Genomic DNA, 23,275 nt, shown 5'->3' with positions numbered 1-23,275 from the left:
TATCTCAGTTGCTAACAATCAGGCTGGGAGGGTGAGTAGTTGTTAATGGGGACTGTTAGTGACTAACAACAGGGGGTGTGTAGTGGCAGGCAATGTGGTAACAAGGCCTGGTGTGTGGGGTGGGGGGCTGGGACATGGGAGAGTTTGGCCCTAAAATGATTGAACTCAATATTGAGTCCGGAGGGCTGTAGGGTCCCAAAGCGGAAAATGAGATGTTGTTCCTCCAGCTTGTGTTGGGATTCACTGGAACACTGTAGCAAGCCAGAGGCAGAGACGTTGGCCAGGGAGCAAGGTGGTGCATTGAAGTGGCATCCTGATAAACCTGTTTTGCACCCTCACCACATCCTTCCTATAGTGTAGTGGCCAGAACTGCACACAATGTGGCCTAACTAAAGTTCTATAAAGCTGCAACATGATTTCCCACATTTTATATTCAGTGCCGTGACTGATGAAAGCAAGCATGCTGTAAGCCTTCTTTACTACCTTATCCACTTTATCCAGGGAGCTATGGACTTGCACCCCAAGATCCCTCTGTATGTCAAAGCTCCTAAGGGTCCTGCCATTTACTGTATACTTCCCTCTTGCATTTGATCACCCAAAATGATGAAACCTCTTGTCATCATTATTATCATGATGATACTGTGCTATACAACATACTCTGGAATGCAGGTACCTTGGAGACTGACAACACCATAAATCTCCCAGCTCATTTACCTAAGTGAATGCAAGTTCTGGGTGAATTAGGAGGAAGATTTGCAACTCTGTACAATAATTTCTATAGTTTTAATGTAATGGAATGTCCTATGGTGCTTCACAGGAACATATTGAAAGCAAGGTTTCACACATTGGCCACAGAAAGAGATATTATGACTGATAACTAAAAATTGATCAAAGAGGTCACTTTTCAGGACCATCGAAATGTGGACAGTGAGAATGAGATGTAAAGGGACAAAATTCCAGAATTTAGGAAGTCACAGCTGGCAATAGGGGAGTGATTAAAACTGGGGTTACTCAGGAGGCCAGAATTAGGAGATTGAAGATCTCTCTGAGGGTTATGGGCTTAAAGGAAATTACAGAGACTGGGGGGGCCAAGGAGGGATTTGAAAACACAAAATGTGAATTTTAATGACAAGAGCCAATGTGGGAGCTAATGTGTAGACCTGTGAGCACATGGTGCTAGTTAAACCATGAACAACAGAGTTTTGGATGACCTCAAGTTTATAGACGCTAAAATAAGGAAGACAAGATGAGATTGTGTTGGGATAATGATGGAAGAGAAGAAAGGGTGCTATTAATTAGATAGCTCTTTCAAAGAACTAGCAGTCTATTGAAGGGTTGAATTACCTCTCTCTGCTATTTGATTCACTGCCTTTGTGATGTTGTGCATCGATCTCCACCAGTTAGGCCATTTTGATACTCACTGTTCCAGATCAGTGTGACACCAAATAACTTAGCATTCTGTTCTTCATCAGCATTGCCCCACACAGCGTAGTTAAGAGAACTCCTCTTGCTTTACAGTCTGAATTTTTCAACTCACGCCTACTGCAAAAGCTGCAACCACACTCTTTAAAATGTCAATCAACTGATTTTTCTTCTGGCTTGTCTGTCATTGCTTGATATCCTGAAAGCTGATGAACTTCTTACTTTCAATGAAACCATATCCCTTTTGTGCATTTTATTTGCCACAGCCATACCCAAAAGCAGTGGACAAATGAAATCTTTGGCATAATTGTAAAGCTAAGGGTTGTAGTCTATGGGTGTCATTGTTGTTTGACCTTCTGTTTTTTGTTGCATTGAAAAGTTAGAATAATGATTCACAATTAAGTCATCATGCTAAGTATTGTGTGGTCTGAAATATTAGCATGACTCAAACAATTACTGTCATGAAAAGAGGCAAAGAGACAGAAAAGAGTAAGAGAAGACCCTCCGTGACTCATAGGAGTAATTCAATAATGAGCTGGGACCTTTATTGTATTATTTCCTTCACCAGATTGTGTAATATAATTCAGTAAACAAATGGCTTGATTTTCTTTGATACTGGTATTATTTTCTTGGATTGAGTGTATTCAAAGACCTGTAAGGGTAGGCACCTTGTTGAGACAGGAAAATGCTGTGCAGTAATTTCAGTTTTCAATTTTGGTTTACATTGCAGCCTTCATAATTGAACGAAAGGAACATGGTCCCTTATTAAGAGTTTTTAGTAAAATTGAGTCAATAGCAAAACGGCATTACTTTACTTAGAGTGGGTCACTAACCTTCTGTCACTTGTTTGCAAGCAGACAACTCAAGGATGTAACTAACGATGAATGACCAGTGTCCTTGAAGTTGATGTAATGGAAATTGGGCATTGCACTCCTATACTTTCAAAATCTTTTTTCTGACTGAATAACTAAAATGAAAGGGCCACATGAAGAACCAAGGCTTATACCAGCAAAGTTGAAAAAAAACGCTTAGATAGGATTGAGACCTGGATGACACCAAATTTAGGTTTTGAAAGCTTATTGATTGTAGGAGGGTTGTCTGTCAGAAGTAAGGAGTTCCACATTTCTGAGCTTCAAACAATAAATATAAAATCATAGAATGTCTATCTGAATGAATAATGAATGCCCTGGCTAAATCTTGGCATTTAGTGCCTGTTGTCAATTTGCAGCACAGTCTCCAGTGAAAACAACTGGAGATCTTCCCTGGTTAACTTAGAAAGTTCAGTTTTGTGCTGGGATTTATTAAAGCGGCGATGCTGTATGCTAACTGCCTCTGAGCGATAACTATCTGTTACATCCAAAATGTCTGTCACACACGTATTGTATTGGGAGTATTGCAAATGCTGGGGAGGATAGTGACGGACATCAAGAGGACTCTGGCTAGTGGAACAGACATGACTGTAGAGAAGCATAACATGATAATATTTGGTAGGAGAAATGAAGAAAAGCAATAGAAAGTAAGGCTGTGGTTGCTGCCTTCCAATGTGCACTAGTGGCAAAATCTTTCAAAAATATTTAAATAAAGAGTGATTTAAAAACCTGACAAACATATAAAAACTAAAAAAAAAATGGAAGTGTACACAGGAGATCAGAAAAAAGGGTTAAAGAAATTAGGATTTTTTTTAAAAATTAGAAATCCATTTCATACTGTGCATGCGCATAAAAGTTGCAAGTGAGCATACCACATAGGCATTGAAGTACAATTGTTGGTGTCAGTAGACATATCAACAAAATAAATGGCACAATTCTAAAGTGACTGCAGGAGCACAAATCATTGAAGGTGCCAGCATAGATTGAGAAAGTGGTTAATAAAGCATATCTGATTCTAGGCTTTGTAAATAGAGGCATAGAGTACAGAAGTAAGAAAGTTAAGGTGATTTTTTTTCTATATAAGACTGGTTTGGCCTCAGGTAGAGTATTATGTCAAATTCTGGAAGCCACATTTTAGAAAAGATGTGATTTCAAGAAAGTACAAAAAGCTTAACAAGAATAGTGCCAGGGATGAGAAACTTTAGTGATGTGCCTGCATTGGAGAAGATAGGGTTGATCTCTATGGAGAAAAGAACATTGAGAAGTGATTTGATAGAAACGTTCAAAATCATGAGGGGTCTGGAAAAACCAAAGATGGCGAAACTGTTTCAAAAGTCAAAAGGTTGTGGGCTCAAATTCCATTCTGAAGATTTGAACCTACAATTTAAGGCTGACAGTCCAGTGCCATTTTGAAGGGATGCTGTATTGCCTTAGGTACCACCTTTGAATGAGATTCAAAACAGGCTTTGTCTGTCCTCTCAGGTGAGCATTAAAAAAAATCTGGCAGCACTATTCTGAATCAGCAGGACAGTTATAGACAATGACTTGGCAAACATTTATCCCTCAATCAACACCCCAAAAGCATTATCTGATTATTATCACATTGCTGTTTGTAGGAGCTTGCAGTCTGCTAATTGTCACATAATTAAAATGTGTACACTTCAGAAGTACTTCATTACTGCTAATAAAGCAAGTATTTTTATTCTAAATTTTTCACATGAATCTTTTTGATATTTGATTTATTTTCTCTTATGAAAAGTCCTATTCAGAGCATGTATTTTTCATTCTCTCCTTCAGTTGCTGATAAACTTGCATTGTGATACAAGCACTTTTGTTTTATTTCAATTTCTCTGCATTTGCAGTATCTCTTAATAACATAGCTTGACTCTATCATTTCAGCTAATGTGTGCTATCAAATCTTTACTTGTGGAGGGTCAATTCTGTGGTCTAACAGACTTTTAAATTAAGAAAAGGTGTATAGATTATATTTTTCTGTAGTAAAATATTATATCATCTGCTTAGCTATGTTTTGACTGTGTACTTTGTTACTTTGCTTGAATGTTGTGGCTTTTTTTTGTTGTAAACTTTGTATTTCCATATTGCTAATAAAGAACCAAACAAAACTCGTCAGAACTTATTTAGTGTCAAGATAGTTTCATTACTTTTGGACTGTGGGATCTAAAACAAAGAACAGAAATAGCTAAACTTTGTGCTAATTAAAATAAGGCATTTCATAACTGGGGAATGAAACACTGCTTCAGTTGCAGAGTGAAGTTCACTTTCGATGTCAGCTGCAGCTATTTTAGTTGCTGTTGTACAAAAAAGCTCTCGATTCAAGCTTCCCTCCAGGGCAACAGCATTAAAAATCAAGGCTGATACTGGAATAGAGAGGGAGAGTTTGCACTGTTCAATGCGACATTAAACAGAAATGCCATCTGCCCATTTGTTAAAAAAATCCTAAGACATTGTTTTGAAGAAGAGCAGGCAAGTTATCCCTAGTGTTCTTATGAACATTCATCCTGAATTGACATCACAAAAACAGATTATCTGGTCATTATCACATTGTTGTTTGTGGGAAATTGCAGACGGAAGCCATTCAGCTGATCATGTCTGTGCCAGCTCTCTGAATGTGCAAATCACTTAGTGCCATTCTCCTGCATTCTCCCATAACTCTACACATTCTTCCTTTTCAGATAACAGTCTCATTCCCTTTTGAATGCTTTGAATCAAGCTGCTTCCAGCATACCCTCAAGCAGTGCATTCCAGTACCAAATCTGTAGCTGCATGAGAATTCTTTTCCCCCTCATTTCTTCTTTTCCCAATTACTTTATATCTGTGTCCTCTGGTTCTTGATAATTTTGTGATTGGTAGCAGTTTCTTCCCATCTTCTGTGTCCAGACCCCTCGTGATTTTCAACACCTCCATCAAATCTCTCAGTCTTCTCAGCTCCAAGAGAAAACAGTCCTAACTTCTCCAATCTATCTTCATGACGGAAGTGCCTCATCCCTGAGTCATTCTCATGAATCTCTTCTGCACTCTCTCTAATGCCTTCACATTTTTCCTGAAGTGTGGTTCTCAGAACTTGACATAATACTCCTACTGGGACCAAATTAGTGTCTTATACAAGTTTGATGTACCTCCTTGCTGTTGTACATGATGCTATTATTAAAACCTAGGATATTGTGTGTTTTATTAACTGCTCTCTCAATCTGTTCTGCCATCTTTAATGACTAATCCATGTACACACCAAGTCCCTTCGCTCCTGCTTCTCCTTATGAGTTATACCTTTATGTTGTATTGTCTTTATGTTCTTCCTACCAAAATGTATCCCCTCATATTTCTGTGGATTAAATTTGATCTGCCACTTGTCTGCTCATTCCACTAGTTTGTCTATGTCCTTTTGAAGTTTTTCACGATCCTTCTTACAATTTACAATGTCTCCAAGTTTTGTATCATCTGTAAACTTTTAAATTGTGCCCTGGATGCCTCGGTCTAGGTCAATAATACATATCAGTAAAAGCAAGAGTCCCATCACTGAGTCCTGAGGAACTCTACTACAAACCTTCCTCCAGCCCAAAAAAAATTCATTGTCCATTAACCATTTCCTAACATTTTGCCAATTCCGTACTCATGTTGCTACGGTCCATTTTATTCCATGAGCTCTAACTACTTGCAAGTGTGTCTTTTAGCACTGTATCAAATGGCTTTTTGAAGTCCATGTACACCACATCAACAGCATTACTCTCAAAAAACTCGAGAAAGTTAATTAAATATGATTTTCCCTTAGGATATCCATGCTTTTTTAAAATTAATCCACATTTGACAATGTAACATGTTACTTTTGTCCCACCTTATCTTTTCTAGAAGTGATCTAGAAGATTAAGCTAATTGCCTTATAGATAACAAAGTATGGAGCTGGATGAACACAGCAGGCCAAGCAACATCTCAGGAGCACAAAAGCTAACGTTTCGGGCCTAGATCCTTCATCAGACAGGGGGATGGGGAGAGGGAACTGGAATAAATAGGGAGAGAGGGGGAGGTGGACCGAAGATGGAGAGAAAACAAGATAGGTAGAGAGGAGAGTATAGGTGGGGAGGTAGGGAGGGGATAGGTCAGTCCAGGGAAGATGGACAGGTCAAGGAGGTGGGCTAAGGTGGTAGGTAGGAAATGGAGGTGCGGCTTGAGGTGGGAGGAAGGGATGGGTGAGAGGAAGAACAGGTTAGGGAAGTAGAGACAGGCTGGACTGGTTTTGGGATGCAGTGGGGAGAGGCGAAGAACTGGGCTGGTTTTGGGATGCAGTTGGGGAAGGGGAGATTTTGAAGCTTGTGAAGTCCACATTGATACCATTGGGCTGCAGGGTTCCCAAGCGGAATATGACTTGCTGTTCCTGCAACCTTCGGGTGGCATCATTGTGGCACTGCAGGAGGCCCATGATGGACATGTCGTCTGAGGAATGGGATGGGGAGTTGAAATGGTTTGCGACTGGGAGGTGCAGTTGTTTGTTGTGAACCGAGCGGAGGTGTTCTGCAAAGCAGTCCCCAAGCCTCCGCTTGGTTTCCCCAATGTAGAGGAAGCCACAATGGGTGCAATGGATACAATATACCACATTGGCAGATGTGCAGGTGAACATCTGTTTGATATGGAAGGTCATCCTGGGGCCTGGGATGGGGGTGAGGAAGGAGGTGTGGGGGCAAGTGTAGCACTTCCTGCGGTTGCAGGGGAAGGTGCCGGGTGTGGTAGGGTTGGCGGGGAGTGTGGAGCGGACAAGGGAGTCACGGAGAGAGTGGTCTCTCCGGAAGGCAGACAAGGGTGGGGATGGAAAAATGGCTTGGGTGGTGGGGTCGGATTGTAGATGGCGGAAGTGTCGGAGGTTGATGCGTTGTACCCGGAGGTTGGTGGGGTGGTATGTGAGGACGAGGGGGATCCTCTGGGGGTGGTTGTGGCAGGGATGGGGTGTGAGGGATGTGTTGCGGGAAATGCGGGAGACGCGGTGATAGTAGATGGCGGAAGTGTCGGAGGATGATACATTGTATCCGGAGGTTGGTGGGGTGGTATGTGAGGACATTGTAGATGGTGGAAGTGTCGGAAGATGATATGTTGTATCCGGAGATATTGTAGATGGCGGAAGTGTCGGAGGATGATACGTTGTATCCGGAGGTATTGTAGATGGCAGAAGTGTCGGAGGATGATACATTGTATCCGGATATTGACTCAACTGTAGCCCAGTAATGTTAGAATGAGGTCTAAGGTTACACAAGGACATTAACATAGGCTCTCAGTTGATAGTATTATTAAGATTGACCACAATCCCTGGAGCCTTGCAACCTTTCAAGATCTGTGCACTGCTCCAGTTCTGGCCTCTTGCACAACCCCATTTCCCGGCAACTCCAGTTTCCATTACCTTACCATTAGTGGCTGTGCTTTTAATTGCCCAGGCTCGAAGTTCCAGAATACCACCACTCCCTACATATCTCTCTCTCTATATCTCTCTCTCTCTCTCTCTCTCTCTCTCCCCTCATTGAAGACACTCCATATACCTACGACTTTCACCAGTTTTTTGGTCACCTATCCAAATATATCCACGTGCAGCTCAGTGTCAAATTTTGCTCAACAACATTCCTGTGAAGTGGCTCAAGACATTTTTCGATAGTAAAAAATTATAAATGCAGATTGTTGATGATTCAATATTAAAGAATTCAATATAACGTCCATCAAAGACTTTTTCAATACTAAAAAATTATAAATGCAGATTGTTGAAGAGTCAATATTAAAGAATTCAACATAATGTTCATCAAAGACTCTTACCGGTTGACAACTCACTAACATATCCATTGAAAATACAATTGACAATTTAGGACTAGCGAGTTTTGAGAAGATTTGTAGCTCAGGTTGCGGTTCTGGATGTGAGTTTGCTCGCTGAGCTGGAAGGTTAGTTTTCAGACGTTTCGTCACCATTCTAGGTAACATCATCAGTGAGCCTCCGACGAAGCGCTGGTGTTATGTCCCGCTTTCTATTTATCTGGTTAGGTTTCCTTGCGTGGGTGATGTCATTTCCTGTTCTTTTTCTCAGGGGATGGTAGATTGGCTCCAAATCAATGTGTTTGTTGATGGAGTTCCGGTTGAAATGCCATGCTTCTAGGAATTCTCGTGCATGTCTCTGTTTGGCTTGTCCTAGGATGGATGTGTTGTCCCAGTCAAAGTGGTGTCCTTCCTTATCTGTATGTAAGGATACGAGTGATAGTGGGTCATGTCGTTTTGTGGCGAGTTGATGTTCATGTATCCTGGTGGCTAGCTTCCTGCCAGTTTGTCCAATGTAGTGTTTGTCACAGTTCTTGCAAGTTATTTTGTAAATGACAAATAAAACGAACGTCATCTACAAAATACCTTGCAAGAACTGTGACAAACACTACATTGGACAAACAGGCAGAAAGCTAGCCAACAGGATACATGAACATCAACTAGCCACAAAACGACATGACCCACTATCACTCGTATCCTTACATACAGATGAGGAAGGACACCACTTTGATTGGGACAACACATCCATCCTAGGACAAGCCAAACAGAGACACACACGAGAATTCCTAGAAGCATGGCATTCCAACCGGAACTCCATCAACAAACACATTGATTTGGAGCCCATCTACCATCCTCTGAGAAAAAGAACAGGAAATGACATCACCAACACAGGAAATGACATCACCAACCCAAGGAAACCTAACCAGATAAATAGAAAGCGGGACATAACACCAGCGCTTCACCAGAGGCTCACTGATGATGTTACTTAGAATGGTGACAAAACATCTGGGAACAAACCAGCAAGCTCAGTGAACCAGCTTACATCTTGAGCACAATAAAGACCCACTCTCTTGTGGACCGAGAGGAGGAGAGTGCTGTCTTGGAGGTGAAAGGAGGACGTCGGGTTGGCTGTGCACCCTTGCAACCAGTGGATCTTAATGCTGGCTTCGGCCTAACGCTGGTTCAGGGGAGCAGCCAACCTGCAACGATGGCTGCGGCAAGTGCTCGTGCCCCAGGTCAGGGGATCCGGAACACCATCCGTGTTTCTGTAAAGAAGGTGGATGAAGGTGCACCTGTGGACCGCACCTTCTTCATGAAGAGGGTCCTGTTGGACTGTTGTGGGTTTGCTGCTGCGGACATTTACTGCCTGCAGGATTTCCCCGGAGGGGGTTTTTACGATGTGACCTTCCGGAGAGCCAAGCTTTGCGAGCGCTTCCTGGAGGTTTTCAAGGAGAAAGGAGGTGAGGGCCCCCTCTCTGTATTGACCGCTGTCCCACTGTTCATGATGCCAGCACAGAGGAGCCGTATGGTGACTGTACACATGTACAACCCGCATGTGCCAGCAGTTGATGTCCTGACCTTCCTCGGAAGGTATGTGAAGGTGGAAGGGGACCTAACTGACATCGTGGACCCCTTTGGCATCTGGACGAGTAAGAGGCAGGTCAAGGTGACGCTGAGGATGGGCGCAGACGGGAATGTCACACACCCACCGTCCAGCTTCGCGATCGGCGGGAGCAGGGGCTACCTGACCTATGCAGGGCAACCTAAAGTCTGCCATGCCTGTGGTAGGTCAGGTCACATGGCGGCCGACTGCAAAGCCACCATCTGCAGGGAGGAGGGACACCTTGCAAAGGATTGCCCACGAGAGAGAAGCTGCAACCTTTGCGGGGAAGCGGGCCACTTCTATAGGGCATGCCCGCGGCGGGGTACCACCTACGCCCAGGTCGCCGGCAGGGGAAATGCGGGGCCAGCCCCCCCGGAGGAGAGGAAGGCACCAGGGCCCAGCAAGGACCCCACTAATGTGCAGGAGGGCCAGGCCGTGCAGGAGGGCCCAGCCCTGCAGGATGGGCCCGAGGCCAGCAAAGCACCCCTGCAGGCTCCGATCCCCCCCGACAACCTGGAGCCAATGGATGCGGCGACAGGCGACCCAGGGGAGTGGACAACAGTCCGGAAAGCGAGGAGGAAGGTGCATCGACGGGCCCAGGAACTGCAACCATCAGGCGGGAAGAGGCAGCTACAGGGGGACTATAAGAGCTCCTCTGACGAGGACAATTCGGAGAGGGCCCACCCAAAGCAGAAGTTAAAGGTCTTGAGGGGGAAGGAAAGCAGCACCCCGCTTCCAGGTGACGGGAGGCGTCCTGAGGCTCCCTCCGACACCCAGTCAAGTGCTGCTGGAGCACTGGAGGGCCCCCCGGAACTTCCAGGCGGGAAGGAGGAAACAGCGTGTCCCCAGCCTGACCCGGAGCCGGACCCTCCTGCCTCTGCAGCCCTGACGGGGGGATGCCACCCGGAAGGCAGCACGGACAGTTTCCTGAGCCCGGAGAGCATCCAGCAGTTAGCCCGGGCAATGGGCATGAAGGGACAGATGGAGGGGCTGGACCTTGGACTTGGGGAGGGTACTGCGGTCACTGCCCACAATGGGGGTACGAATTGCGAGCATTAATGTGCGCAGTGTCAGGTCCACCGCAAGATGTGTGTCCACGTTGGCCTACCTGACCACCATCGAGGCGGACCTCCTGTTTCTGCAGGAGTGCGGGATACCGCACCTCGGCTGGTAGGGGAAATGGTCCGGCGCCTGGACCTGTGGGCCTTTGATCTGGTCGGGGGGTAACGACTGTCGCTCCTCGGACCTGGCTATTCTGCTGCGGGGGCGCAACTTCACCATCTCTTAAGTTCAGGAGGTGGTGGGGGGCGCCTCCTAGTGGCTGACATCACCTACAGGAACGCTCCCTTGAGGCTGATCAACGTCTACGCCCCAGCGGTATGGAGTGAGCAGTTGGCCGTCCTGCAGCGGCTTCCACCCCTGCTGGCTACGTCCAGGCCGGTCATCCTAGGCGGAGACTTCAACTGCATCATCGATGCAGATGGAAGATCCGGCGTGGGGACAGCGGGTGGGGGGAGTCAACTGGACGTCACGTCCAGATTCCTGATGGGCACGGTGAAGGACGCCAAGCTGCTCGATGTCTTCAGCACCCCTGCAGACGGACCGCAGCGGAGGTACATCTGGTCGCGGCCAGACGGGTCTATCCGCTCAAGGATAGACTTCCTGTTTGTGTCACGGGCGTTCTCGGTCAGGTCCACCGGTGTCGAGCCGGTGTTCTTCTCTGACCACTGCCTCCTGCTGGCCGACTGTCACTTACAGGACGACCAGCCGGCCGGCAAGGGGACGTGGAAGCTCAACACGACTCTGTTGACCCCAGAGAATGTCGAGGAGCTTAAGAGGGAGTACGCCGGTTGGAGAACCGTGAAACCCCTCTTTGAGTCTCCAGGCGACTGGTGGGAGACGGTGAAGGAGAACATCAAGAGGTTCTTTGTCCTCAAGGGTGTTCAGAAGGCAAGAGAGAGGCGGGAAAAGCTGTCGCGACTCCAGAAAAGGGTGCAGAACCTGCTCCTTCTGCAGTTGATGGGGGTCAATGTCACGGAGGACCTCCGCGAGGTGAGGGGCCAGCAAGCCTCGCTCTTCGCCGCGGAGGCCTCCCGGATAATCTTCCAGTCCAGGGTCCGCTCCGTGGAGCAGGACGAGACGTGTTTGCGTGTCTTCTTTCAGAAGGTGCACAAAGAGAGCTCTGTGCTTAGCTGGCTGAAGGAGGACGATGGCTCGGTGACGTCGTCTCGGCCTGACGTTTTGAGGATCAGCAGATCCTTCTATGCCGGACTGTACGACACGAAGCCCACGGACAGCATGGCCTCCGAGTCATTCCTGTCATCTATCACGGAGGTCTTAGACGACGGCACGAGGGAGTGGCTGGACCGGCCGATATCCCTGGACGAGCTGACCACAGCCCTCAAGTTGTTGGAGAGGAATAGGACTCCCGGGAGCGACGGCTTACCGGTCGAGCTGTATTCCGCTCTGTGGGACCTGGTCAGCCAGGACCTGCTGGAGGTGTACGATAGTGCGCTTCGGGCAGGGGAAATGTGCAAGTCCATGAGGAAGGGCATCATCACCCTCATTTACAAGAGGAAGGGGGAGAGGGAAGAAATTAAGAATTGGTGTCCCATTTCACTATTAAACGTGGACTACAAAATCCTGGCCAAGGTCATAGCCAACTGGGTCAGGTCTGTCCTGGAGTCAGTGATTCACCCTGACTAAACCTGTGCTGTGCCGGGCAGGAAGATCGCTGAGAGCCTCGCGCTCATCAGGGATACGATCGCCTACGTACAGGACAGGCGGGTGGACACTGGACCAGGAGAAGGCCCTCGACAGGGTCTCTCATGCTTACATGAGGGACGTCCTCTCCAAATTGGGGTTCGGGGAGGGCATCCACAATTGGATCCGGCTGCTCTACGCCAACATCGTTAGCACAGTCTCGATCAATGGGTGGGAATCATACAGTTTTCCTGTTAGATCTGGAGTCAGGCAGGGCTGCTCGCTCTCTCCTGCCTTGTTCATGTGCTGTGTGGAGCCCTTTGCCGCCTCCATCAGGAAGGACGTGAGCCTGAAGGGCGTGACTATCCCAGGCAGCAGAGGCCTTCAGGTCAAGACCTCCCTGTACATGGACGATGTCGCCGTCTTCTGCACCGATCGTCGGTCGGTGAGTAGACTGTTGGACATCTGCGGCCAGTTTGAACTGGCCTCGGGTGCCAAAGTCAACAGGGGTAAGAGCGAGGTCATGTTCTTCGGGAACTGGGACGACCGCTCCTTCATCCCCTTCACCGTCAGGACAGACTACCTGAAGGTGCTGGGTGTTTGGTTTGGTGGAGCTGGGGCGTGCACTAAGACTTGCGAGGAGCGTATCACCAAATTGAAGCAGAAGCTGGGCAGGTGGACGCTCCGGTCCTCTCCATCGCGGGTAAGAACTTGGTTGTCAGATGCGAGGGTCTTTCGGTGCTGTTGTATGTGGCGCAGACCTGGCCTATTCCCTGGACCTGCGCTGCTGCGGTCACCCGGGCCATCTTCCACTTCATCTGGGGGTCGAGGATGGACCGGGTCCGCAGGGACACCATGTACAAAGACCTGGAAAATGGGGGAAAGGGCGTACCGAACGCCACCATCGCCCTGACGGCTACCTTTGTGTGCGGCTGCATCAAGCTGTGCGTAGATCGTCAGTACGCAAACACCAAGTGTCACTACTTACTGAGGTTCTACCTGTCCCCGGTGTTGCGAAGGATGGGCTTGGCCTCGTTGCCACGGAACGCTCCGAGTAGTTGGACCGTTCCGTATCACCTGTCCTTCGTGGAGAAATTTTTGAAGGGAAACACCTTTGACCACAAGGCCGTCAGGCAGTGGTCAGCACGTAGTATCCTCGAGACCCTTCGGGAAAAGGAGAGGGTGGATCCCGTCGTGTGGTGCCCCACGCAGACTGCCAAAGTCATTTGGCAGAATGCCTCATCACCAGAACTTTCAAACAAGCACAAAGACATTGCTTGGCTGGCGGTGAGAGGGGCTCTGCCAGTGAGATCCTTTATGCATGCCCGGAATCTCTGCGCCACCGCACGCTGCCCTCGAGGTGGCTGCGGGGGGGACAAGACTGTCGATCACCTCCTTCTGGAGTGTGCCTATGCGCAGGAGGTCTGGAATGGGATGCAGGGGTATTTGTCGAGGTTCGTCCAGAGCAGCTCCGTGACGCGGGACTCCGTGCTCTACGGGCTGTTTCCGGGGACGCACACCGAGACCAACATCAACTGCGCCTGGAGGACCATCAATGCGGTGAAAGACCCTCCTTGGTCTGCCCGCAACTTGCTGGTCTGCCAGCTGAAAGAACTGACCCCGACCGAGTGTTGCAGACTGGCGCACTCCAAGGTCCAGGACTACGTGCTGAGGGACGCGCTAAAGCTTGGGGCAGCCGACGCCAGGGCGCGGTGGGGAAAGACCACCGTATGAAACCCCTCGTCCAGAATAGGAAAAAGAACCCTATCTGGTAACTGGGCCCAGCTGGTGCCTTCCCCAACTGGTCAGGGGGCCAACGGGGACTGTGCGGGGTGACGACTGCTGGGGTGTTTTCTTTGCTTTGTTTTTTTTTCCTTCTTTGTTTTATTCCTTTAGTTGGTGTATGTACCCCCTGGGTAACCCAGAGCAGCTTGCATGACTGGGTAGGTGTGTAAATATGTTTTTTTTGTACATCTTACGAATAAAGTATATTTTTTCAAATAAAAAAAAGTGACGAAACGTCTGAAAACTAACCTTCCAGCTCAGCGAGCAAACTCACATCCAGATTTAGGACTATAATGGAATTCACTACCTGTGGTGGTGGTAGTGGAGTCAATGAGAGACTGCAAAAAGAATTGGGATGGCTACTTGACAGAAATAAACTTGCACGGCTATGGAGATAGAATGGTGAATGGAATTGAATATATTGTTCTACAGTGAACTGTCTTGGACTTATTGGGTTAAATGGTTTCCTTCAGTACCATAATGACTTTATAATCATTGAAATTTCAACTCTCTGTATGTTAATGGTTTGATCCCATTGTAATAATTCAGGAAACCTGACTGAAAAGGATCTTTGTTTCGTGCTGAACACCAAAATAGAGCCACTACTCATGGTGTACATAGGCTAATCCCAGACAGGGGCAGACAGTTTTACAGGCCTATCTCCCGGTCTGCTTTATAAGATATTTTTAATCAACCTGTCCAGGGATAATATGACATACCACTGGAGCAGGTGGGACTCAAACTAAGGCTTCTTAGCTCAGAGGTAGGGGTCTGTTTATTAGATATTATCTAATCAAGCTGTTCAGAGATGTTATGATACAACTCTGGAGCAAGAAAGATTTGAACTCAGGGACTCCTGATCCAGAGGCAGGGATATACCACTGCACCAAAAGAACACTAAACAAGTATTTTTGAATCACCCTGTTCAGAGATGTTATGATACACCTCTGGAGCAAGTGGGACTTGAACCCAGGCCTCCTGGCTCAGAGGCTGGGGACTGCTTTATAAGTATTTTTAATCAACCAGTTCGGAGATGATAGCCATTGAATATTCAAGTGTTGTATTTGCTGAAAATTCAATATACTACACATTGATACTTTTCAAAGCCTTTTGCTGGTGCAAAATGTAATTGATGAAGAAATATTTTCACTGCTGCTAAGAGGACTGACTATCTAGACAGTCTATCAAATTGTATGCTTATAAGTTTTTTTTCAAATATGTCTATTTATGCTTTAAGATATGGAATTTATTTTATTTTAAGATATATTATCATTATGATGATTCAAGTGAAATAAAACCAGCAAGGGGAAAAGTGTTTGATTCAAAGTTTCCTGCAAATAAATGAATATAGCTTAGCTGATGACTTTAAGTGTATTGAATACTAGATGAAAGATGATATATGTAAATACCTGGTGCTTAAATTGTTTTGTGACGTTTTTAACCAACCTATTCAGAAATACCTCTGGAGTCGGTGAGGTGACAACCCAGGTCTTTTTATCTAGAGGCAGGGGCACCACTGCCATGCCATAACAGCTCATTTGAATTGGTTCTAATATTTAGTGCAAAATAGGTCAGTCAGGATTCCAACTAATTCAGAATAACATTTGCATTTGGCTGTGAATTCCGCAACTGCTAAACAGTCAGCTATCCAACGGTCAGTGATAATGGCTCTCTCTGATGAAGGGTCTAGGCCTGAAATGTCAGCTTTTGTGCTCCTGAGATGCTGCTTGGCCTGCTGTGTTCATCCAGCTTCACACTTTGTTATCTTGGGCATTCAATGGTCACCGTGTGAGGCATCGGACTGTCAAAAACATTGTGTGACAGTATCTCGGGCAACAGTTAAGGCAGAGAAGAAAATTGATGTATAGTCAAATTATGATTTACAAAACAGAGTATTAAAGAAGTAGATTGAATGCTAGCATTTTCAACGTATGCTGAATAAAGTTAATTAATCGATATTGAATTAATTCTGTCATTATTTACTCAGGTAAAAACTGAAGAGGAATCATTTTAAAACGGGTGGGCTGTTTAGGTTTTTTGTATGATTGAAATGCTTGCACTTTATAACTAAAAATAACAAAAAAGTTTTATTAGTTTCCTTTGGAAGAAACTAGTTTTGTAAAACTTGCAATCAAACACTCCCCATAATTTCTCATTATAATAAGAATAATCTGACAATATCAATAAATTTGCTTGGAATGGAACCGGAACCTTTCGTCGTGGCCACTTCGGTGGGGAAGAGCATTTTTCTGTGATGGACAGGAATGGCAGCCTCCAACCGTGAGGGGCGGCATGAACAAATGAAGGCGGAAAATTACCAATGTGAGCCCGGCGCAGCACCATATGGGAATTTCTCTAACTATTATCGTTTCAATCCTCCAGGCGAGCGACTACGACTTATTCCGGCCGTCGATTTATTGGAAGTGTTCCCGGGAGGAAGAGTGGTAGCGCTGGATGTGGGCTGTAACTGTGGGGTAGGAGCCTAATCCATTAGGCCTGAGTCTTTCGCTTTAATCTAGCCAGCAATGACTCTTAAACACTATTGCTTCAAATTGCTGTAAACATATAATATGAAAATTCAACTTGTGTCTAATTTGATCATTTCAATATGCTTAAAAAAACTTTTAGCCTTTGTTCCCGCGCTTGATTCTCTTATGTCACAGGCACTTGCTAATATTTTCTGCATTTTCATTGCTGCTGCCAGATTCATTTTGTGTCTCAGAAGTTAATCCTTCCATAATAAACCAAAGAGTAAACTAGATGCTGAAAATCTGAAACGAAAATAGAAATTGTAGGCGAAACTTAGCAGATCGGGTTGTGGACAGGAAACAGTTATCGTTTCGGGCCCAGTGACCCTTCAGAGCTGCCAGACCTGCTGAGTTTCGCCAACAATTTCGATCTTTCTTATTCTGTCGGCATAATTTATCGCAAGTCGTATCCTTTATCAATCAATGACTTGTACTTTACAGATGTTAGATTTTCTGTATTTAGGTACTGATGTATGTTTGCATTTCGCCACAATCGGCACAATATTTCAATGAAAGCCTGGCAGCAGTAGTGCTTGGTGTAGCAAACAGACGTCGGATTCCTCGAAGTACAAATTCGATGTCCGTTTTCTTGCTGGTTCGTTAAACGGTCTCAGCAATCCTTTGCTGTGGAGAACTTCTGGGTTAAAATCAACTAATCTTTCAATGGCGGTAAGAGTGTCAAGTTTGAACCAATCATAGAGCTGTACAGCATGGAAATAGACCCTTCGGTCCAAGTCTTCCATGCGGACCAGATACGCTAATTTAATCTGTTCTCGTGTGCCAGCATTTGGCTAAACCCTTCCTATTCATATTCCCATCCAGATGCCTTTTAAATATTGCAATTGTACCAGCCTTCAACACTTCCATATACACACACCACCCACTGTGTGAAAAGGTTGCCCTTTGTGTCCCTTTTAAATCTTTCCCCTCACCTTAAACCTATGCCCTCCAGTTTTGGACTCTGCTACCCTGTGGAAAAGACCTTGCCTATTCACCCTGTCTATGCCCCTCATGGTTTTATAGACTTCTATGAGGTCACACCTCTGCCTCTGACACTCCAAGGAAAACTGCTCCAGCCTATTCAGCCTCTCCCTATAGCTCAAACCCTCCAATGTCCTTGTAAATCTTTTCTAACCCTTTCAAGTTTCATAACACCCAAGAGCAAGGAGATCAGAATTGAATGCAGTATTCCAAAAGTGGCCTAACCAATGTTCTGCACAACCGCACCATGACCTCCCAACTCGTATACTCAATACCCTGACCAATAAAGGTAAGCATACCAAATGCCTTCTTCACCATCCTGTCTACCTGCGATTCTACCTTCAAGGAACTATGAGCCTGCACTCCAAGGTCTCTTTGTTCAGCAACACTTTGTACATACCACTGAAGTTAAGGCTTTTGTTCTAGGTTCTAGCATGTGCAGCTGTAGTGGGAATCTGGCAAGTTGTGCTAGTTTCCAAACTGACTTCTATTTGGCAGCACTTAAGTGCAGATTTCAATGTAGTTTAATGCCATTGGGCACAGTACAGCACAGATGGAGACCATCTGGTTCAGGTCTGTGCTGGCTCTTTGGAAGTTCAATATAGTTAGTCCTGCTCTTTTCCCACATCCATATCTGGTCGGTGTGGGTGAGTTGGACCAAAGGGTCTGTTTCCATGCTGTACAGCTCAATGATTCTTAAGAATGTGTCATTCTTCCAGCTGAAAGAAAAAACACCAACAACTACATTGACTTTTCCAATATCCACGCTAATCAGCTCCTTCCATGATTACTATAAACTGAGTGAAACTGCTAATTTAAGGGCACGGCATCCTTGCCCACTGGAGTTCCATGTTAGGCTTCCCTATGATCTCTGTGCCACTGTCAGCTGATGTACTTTTCCCTTTATTTAAATATTAGGATTTTTTCCCCCCTGAAGATTTGCTATTGTGCAGTTAACTTTTGCTCCAGTGCTATTCACAGCAACATTTCTGCAGCTACCAATCCTCTCATCTCTCACCCCTTCACCTTTAGTCTCAGCAGCCATTAAAACCGTTAGCATGCTTGCTCTGATTGTTCACATGATACAGCCTCCATTACAGTTCACTTCAATCCAAATGACTCAGATTTGAAGGTTAATGGTGGACAACTGTTTTAACCATTCATTGACAGATTTGGCTGACCACCTATAGCACTACAGGGTCCACCTTTCCTCTTGTCAAACAGCTTAGTATCCCAGGATCATGTTGGAATACAGAAATAATGCAAAAATAATGCCTGACCTCTCCACTACAAGCTGTGTTCTTAAACTTCTATGTCCTTTCCAAAGATAAATGCAAGGACCTTAGACAACTTAGGTGAAGACCATTTGATTAGGTATCTCTTGTTTCTGCTCACTTGTGGGATGTGTAACTGACCTGGACCAACATTTATTGTCCATCCCTAGTTGCCTTTTGAAGCTGGTGGTGAGCTGCCCTCTCAAACTGCTGAAGTCCTTTCCCTTAGCCAGCCCTGAACTCTCATCTTCTATTTTTTCTCCATCTCCCTAATGCCTTCACTGAGCACAACTTTCCCATAAGACCCGATTTCTGCTGTGTTGATGCTAGTTATAAAAAAACTGCTTACCACCGATAGTCCCTCAACTTTATTTTCTTTTAATGTGCATGGGCAAGTTGTAGTTGTTGGAGGTCAAACATTTCAGCTCCAGGAGTTCCTCAGGGTAGTCTCCTAGGCTCAACTGTCTTCAGCTGCTTAATCAATGGGATTCCCTCCATCATAAAGTCAGAAGTCACTGATGATTGTACAAATGTTCACCATTTGCAACTCCTCAGATACTGAAACAGTCCATGTTCAAATGCAACAAGATCCGCACAATATCCAGGCATGGGCTGACATGTGGCAAGTACCATTAGTGCCACAGAAATGCCAGGCAATGACCATCTCCAATAAGAGACAATCGAACCACTGCCCCTTGACATTCAATGGTGTTACTGTCACTAAATCCTGCAATGGGGTTGCCATTTACCAGAAACTCAACTGGACTCACCACATAAACAGGTCAGAGGCTAGGAATACTGCAGCAAGTAACTCATCTCCTGACTCCCCAGAACTTGACCACCACCTACAAGGCACAAGTCAGGAGTGCGATAGAACAGTCTCTACCTGCCTGGATGGGTACAGCTCCCATCACATTCAAAGCTTGACACCATCCAGGACAAAGCAGCCGTTTGATTGGCATCACTTCCTCAAGCATTCACTCCCTCCACCACCAACGCTCAGTAACAGCAGTGTGGACTATCTGCAGAAATTCACCAAATAACCTGGACAGCACTTTCCAGACCCATGACTGCTTCCATCTAGAAGGACAAGATAATGTCGTACCTTTGTTTATAAAGGTTGTAAGGAGAAACCGGGGGTCTATAGACCTGAGTGTCTGACTTTGGTTGTGGGTAAGCTGTTGGAGGTGATGCTAAAAGAGAGGATTTATAAACATGTAGAGAGGCAAAAATTGATTAAGGACAATCAGCATAGTTTTGTGCGGGGAAAATTGTGTCCCACAAACTTAATTGAGGTTTTTGAGGATGTTACCAAAAAGCTTGATGAGGTCAGAGCAGTAGACATTATTTACTTGGACTTCAGTAAAGCCTTTGACAACGTTCTGCACGGTAGACTAATTAGTAAAGTTAGGTCACATAGGATTCAGGGTGAGCTTGCCAATTGGATACAAAATTGGCTTAACGGCAGGAGACAGAGTAATGGCCAAAGGTTCAGAGATAGTAGGAACTGCAGATGCTGGAGAATCTGAGATAACAAGGTGTAGAGCTGGATGAACACAGCAGGCCAAGCAGGAAAGCTAACGTTTCAGGGTCTGGACCCTTCAGAAATTGGGGAGGGGTTAGGGATTCGGGGGGAGGTGGATGGAGGATGGATAAAGGAGCAGATAGGTGGAGAGGAGATGGACAGGTCAAGGAGGTGGGGATGGAGCCAGTAAAGGTGAGTGTAGGTGGGGAGTTGGGATGGGGTTTGGTCAATCAAGAGAAGATGGACAGGTCAAGGAGACGGGGATGAGGCTGGTAGGTAGGAGGTGGGGTTGAGGAGTGGATAGATGGGAGAAAGGATGGACAGATTAGGGAGGTGAGGATGAGCTGGGCTGGTTTTGGGATGCGGTCGGGGACAGGGAGATTTTGCAGCTTGAGAAGTCCACATTGACACTATTGGGTGGCAGGGTTCCCAAGTGAAATATGAGGTGCTGTTCCAAAACCTTAGGGTGGCATCGTTGTGGCACTGAAGGAGGTCCAGGATGGACATGTCATCCAAGGAGTGGGAGGGGGAGTTGAAGTGGTTCGTGACTGGGAGGTGCAGTCGTTTGTCGCAAACCAAGAGTAGGCGTTCCACGAAGTGGTCTCCAAGCTCCGCTTGGTTTCCCTGGTGTAGAGGAGGCCACATCAAGAGTCATCGATACAGTATACCACATTAGCAGATGTGCAGGTGAACATCTGTGTGATGTGAAAGGTTTTCATTTTGGTTAACATTTTGGGTCAAGTGACCCTTTCTCAGAACTGATGGTGTCTGGTGGTGAGCTACTGTCAGGTCTAAGGAAGGGTCACGCGACCCAAAATGTTAACTCTGATTTCTCTCCACGGATGCTGCCAGACCTGCTGAGCTTTGCCAGCAATTTGTTTTTGTTTGTGACCTATAGCCATCTGCAGTTCTTTTGGTTTTCACAAAAATCTGACTTTTGTACAGCTGATGAGGGAATTTGTAGATTGTTGTCCAGCTTAGAAGGAACATTGTTGACCACTGAACACTCTGTCCTCATGCCCCATGTTAGCTACCATTATTTAAATTTTCTCTCCCACTATTCTTGCCCTCCTCTTCAAATCAGCTGGCATTCACCCTTCTGTCCTTGCAATTTATCATCCCCATCTCCAACTTTCCTTTCCCCTGCAAAGTCCCTGAACATGCTATTTACACTCAAATCAATGCCCATCTTTCTTGCAGCTTGCGTCTTTCAATTAGGTTTCAGCCCACACTACAGCTGTTAAACTATGAATATCGAAGTCACAAATGACAATCTTTGAGACCTTGATGCACTCACTGCTTTTCTTGGCCTCTATTAGACACAGCTAACCATGCCAACTGCTTCAACGTTTCTCTGTTGCCTCTCAAATTACCTTTTCTTTGTTCCATTCTTATCTAGTTGTAGCCAGAAAAACATCTACAATGGCTTCTCTTTCTGTACCATTATCTCTGCTGACCTCCCCGCCCCAATGGATTTATCATTTAGGTTTTTTGGCTGCCCCTCAACCACATTTGAAACACTGTTGGCTCCATGCATCTCCAGGGCCATCCAGCTATACTGCAATGTTTCCCTCACCATCACTTTTCCTCAGTTCATTGACAATCTCTGATTTGCCTTATGTCTTGGATAACACTGAATCAGCAGAATTTTCTTTCATATGCAGCATTGAGAATGCTGAAGTCATTTGTCTTTGGTCCTTGCCACAATCTTCTGTTTTAGTTGTCAAATCCCCTCCTTAACCTTGTGTGGCCCTGCAACCTTCCAAGATCTCTGCTTCTCCAATTTTACCTCATGCACATCCCCCCCCCCCCCGATTTCAATTGCTCCATTATTGGTGCCTATCTCCAGCGACTCATCCACTATGCACATGCATTTCCTTTCTAAACCTCTACAACTCTCTCCTTTTTTAGATCTATTTCATTTACCAAATTTTTGGCCACCTGTCTTATGATCTCTTCTTTTGCGTTAGCGTCAAATATTGTTTATTACCCTGTGAAGTGCCTTGCAACATTTTATTATGTGAACGGTGCCTGTTGTAATGTGAGACACCAAGAAAGGAACAGAAATTCAACTTGCTCATAAACCATGAACTCAGTTTTAAATTTTGTCCCTTTGTGGACGTTCTTGCTTTACGTTCTGTAAGTTTTTAAAAACTCTGTCCAAATGTCTTCCTCAGGATTTCAGCGTTGCCATCTACAAACATCTCTATGATCTGAAGGAAAACCTGATGTGGATTTCCCCAGATAGACTGGACCTGAAGCTGCTTGGTTGTGACATTGATGCTGACCTGATTCGAAGAGCCACTGAATCCAATTCCTTTCCTGAATCCATTTCGTATGTTACTTTGGATGTTATGGACTCTGCTTCCCGCGAGGCTATATTAAAACCTTACTTGGACAAATTCCACCATACTACTTTTGATATTTGCTTTTGTATGTCTGTGACAATGTGGATCCATCTCAATCACGGTGACCAAGGGCTACTGGATTTTCTCCTGTGTGTATCAGGACTTTGCAAGGCTTTACTGATTGAACCGCAACCCTGGAAGTGCTACCGAGCTGCAGCCCGTAGGTTGCGCAAGCTGGGCAAAAGCAGATTTAACCACTTCAGCACACTCTCTATTAAGGGGGACGTGGCACAGAAGATTCAGCAGTTTCTGATAACTGATTGCAAGATGGAACTAGTCCGGTGTTTTGGGAGCACCAATTGGGACAGGAGTTTATTGCTTTTTAAAAAACGGTCTTTGAGCCAAGAATGAATAAGCTAAACATTTCTAGTGTAGTCA

General features: G+C 45.6%; 1 protein-coding gene across 1 annotated transcript in view; it reads left to right on the top strand.

The window, feature by feature from the left end:
- Positions 1-22,782, top strand: part of LOC125448259 (protein lifeguard 2-like) — a 63,374-nt gene extending 40,592 nt beyond the window's left edge. The window contains exons 12-13 of the mRNA XM_048523414.2: positions 16,564-16,655; positions 22,667-22,782. Coding sequence (XP_048379371.1) covers positions 16,564-16,629 — 66 coding nt within the window. The 3' untranslated portion in view covers positions 16,630-16,655; positions 22,667-22,782. The remainder of the gene's footprint in view (positions 1-16,563; positions 16,656-22,666) is intronic.
- The last annotated feature ends 493 nt before the right edge of the window (positions 22,783-23,275 follow it).

This window comes from Stegostoma tigrinum, chromosome X (assembly GCF_030684315.1).
Source record: "Stegostoma tigrinum isolate sSteTig4 chromosome X, sSteTig4.hap1, whole genome shotgun sequence".
NCBI lineage: Eukaryota > Metazoa > Chordata > Chondrichthyes > Orectolobiformes > Stegostomatidae > Stegostoma > Stegostoma tigrinum.
Note: the sequence above shows the minus strand (reverse complement) of the source record. Positions and strands in the feature narration are given on the sequence as shown.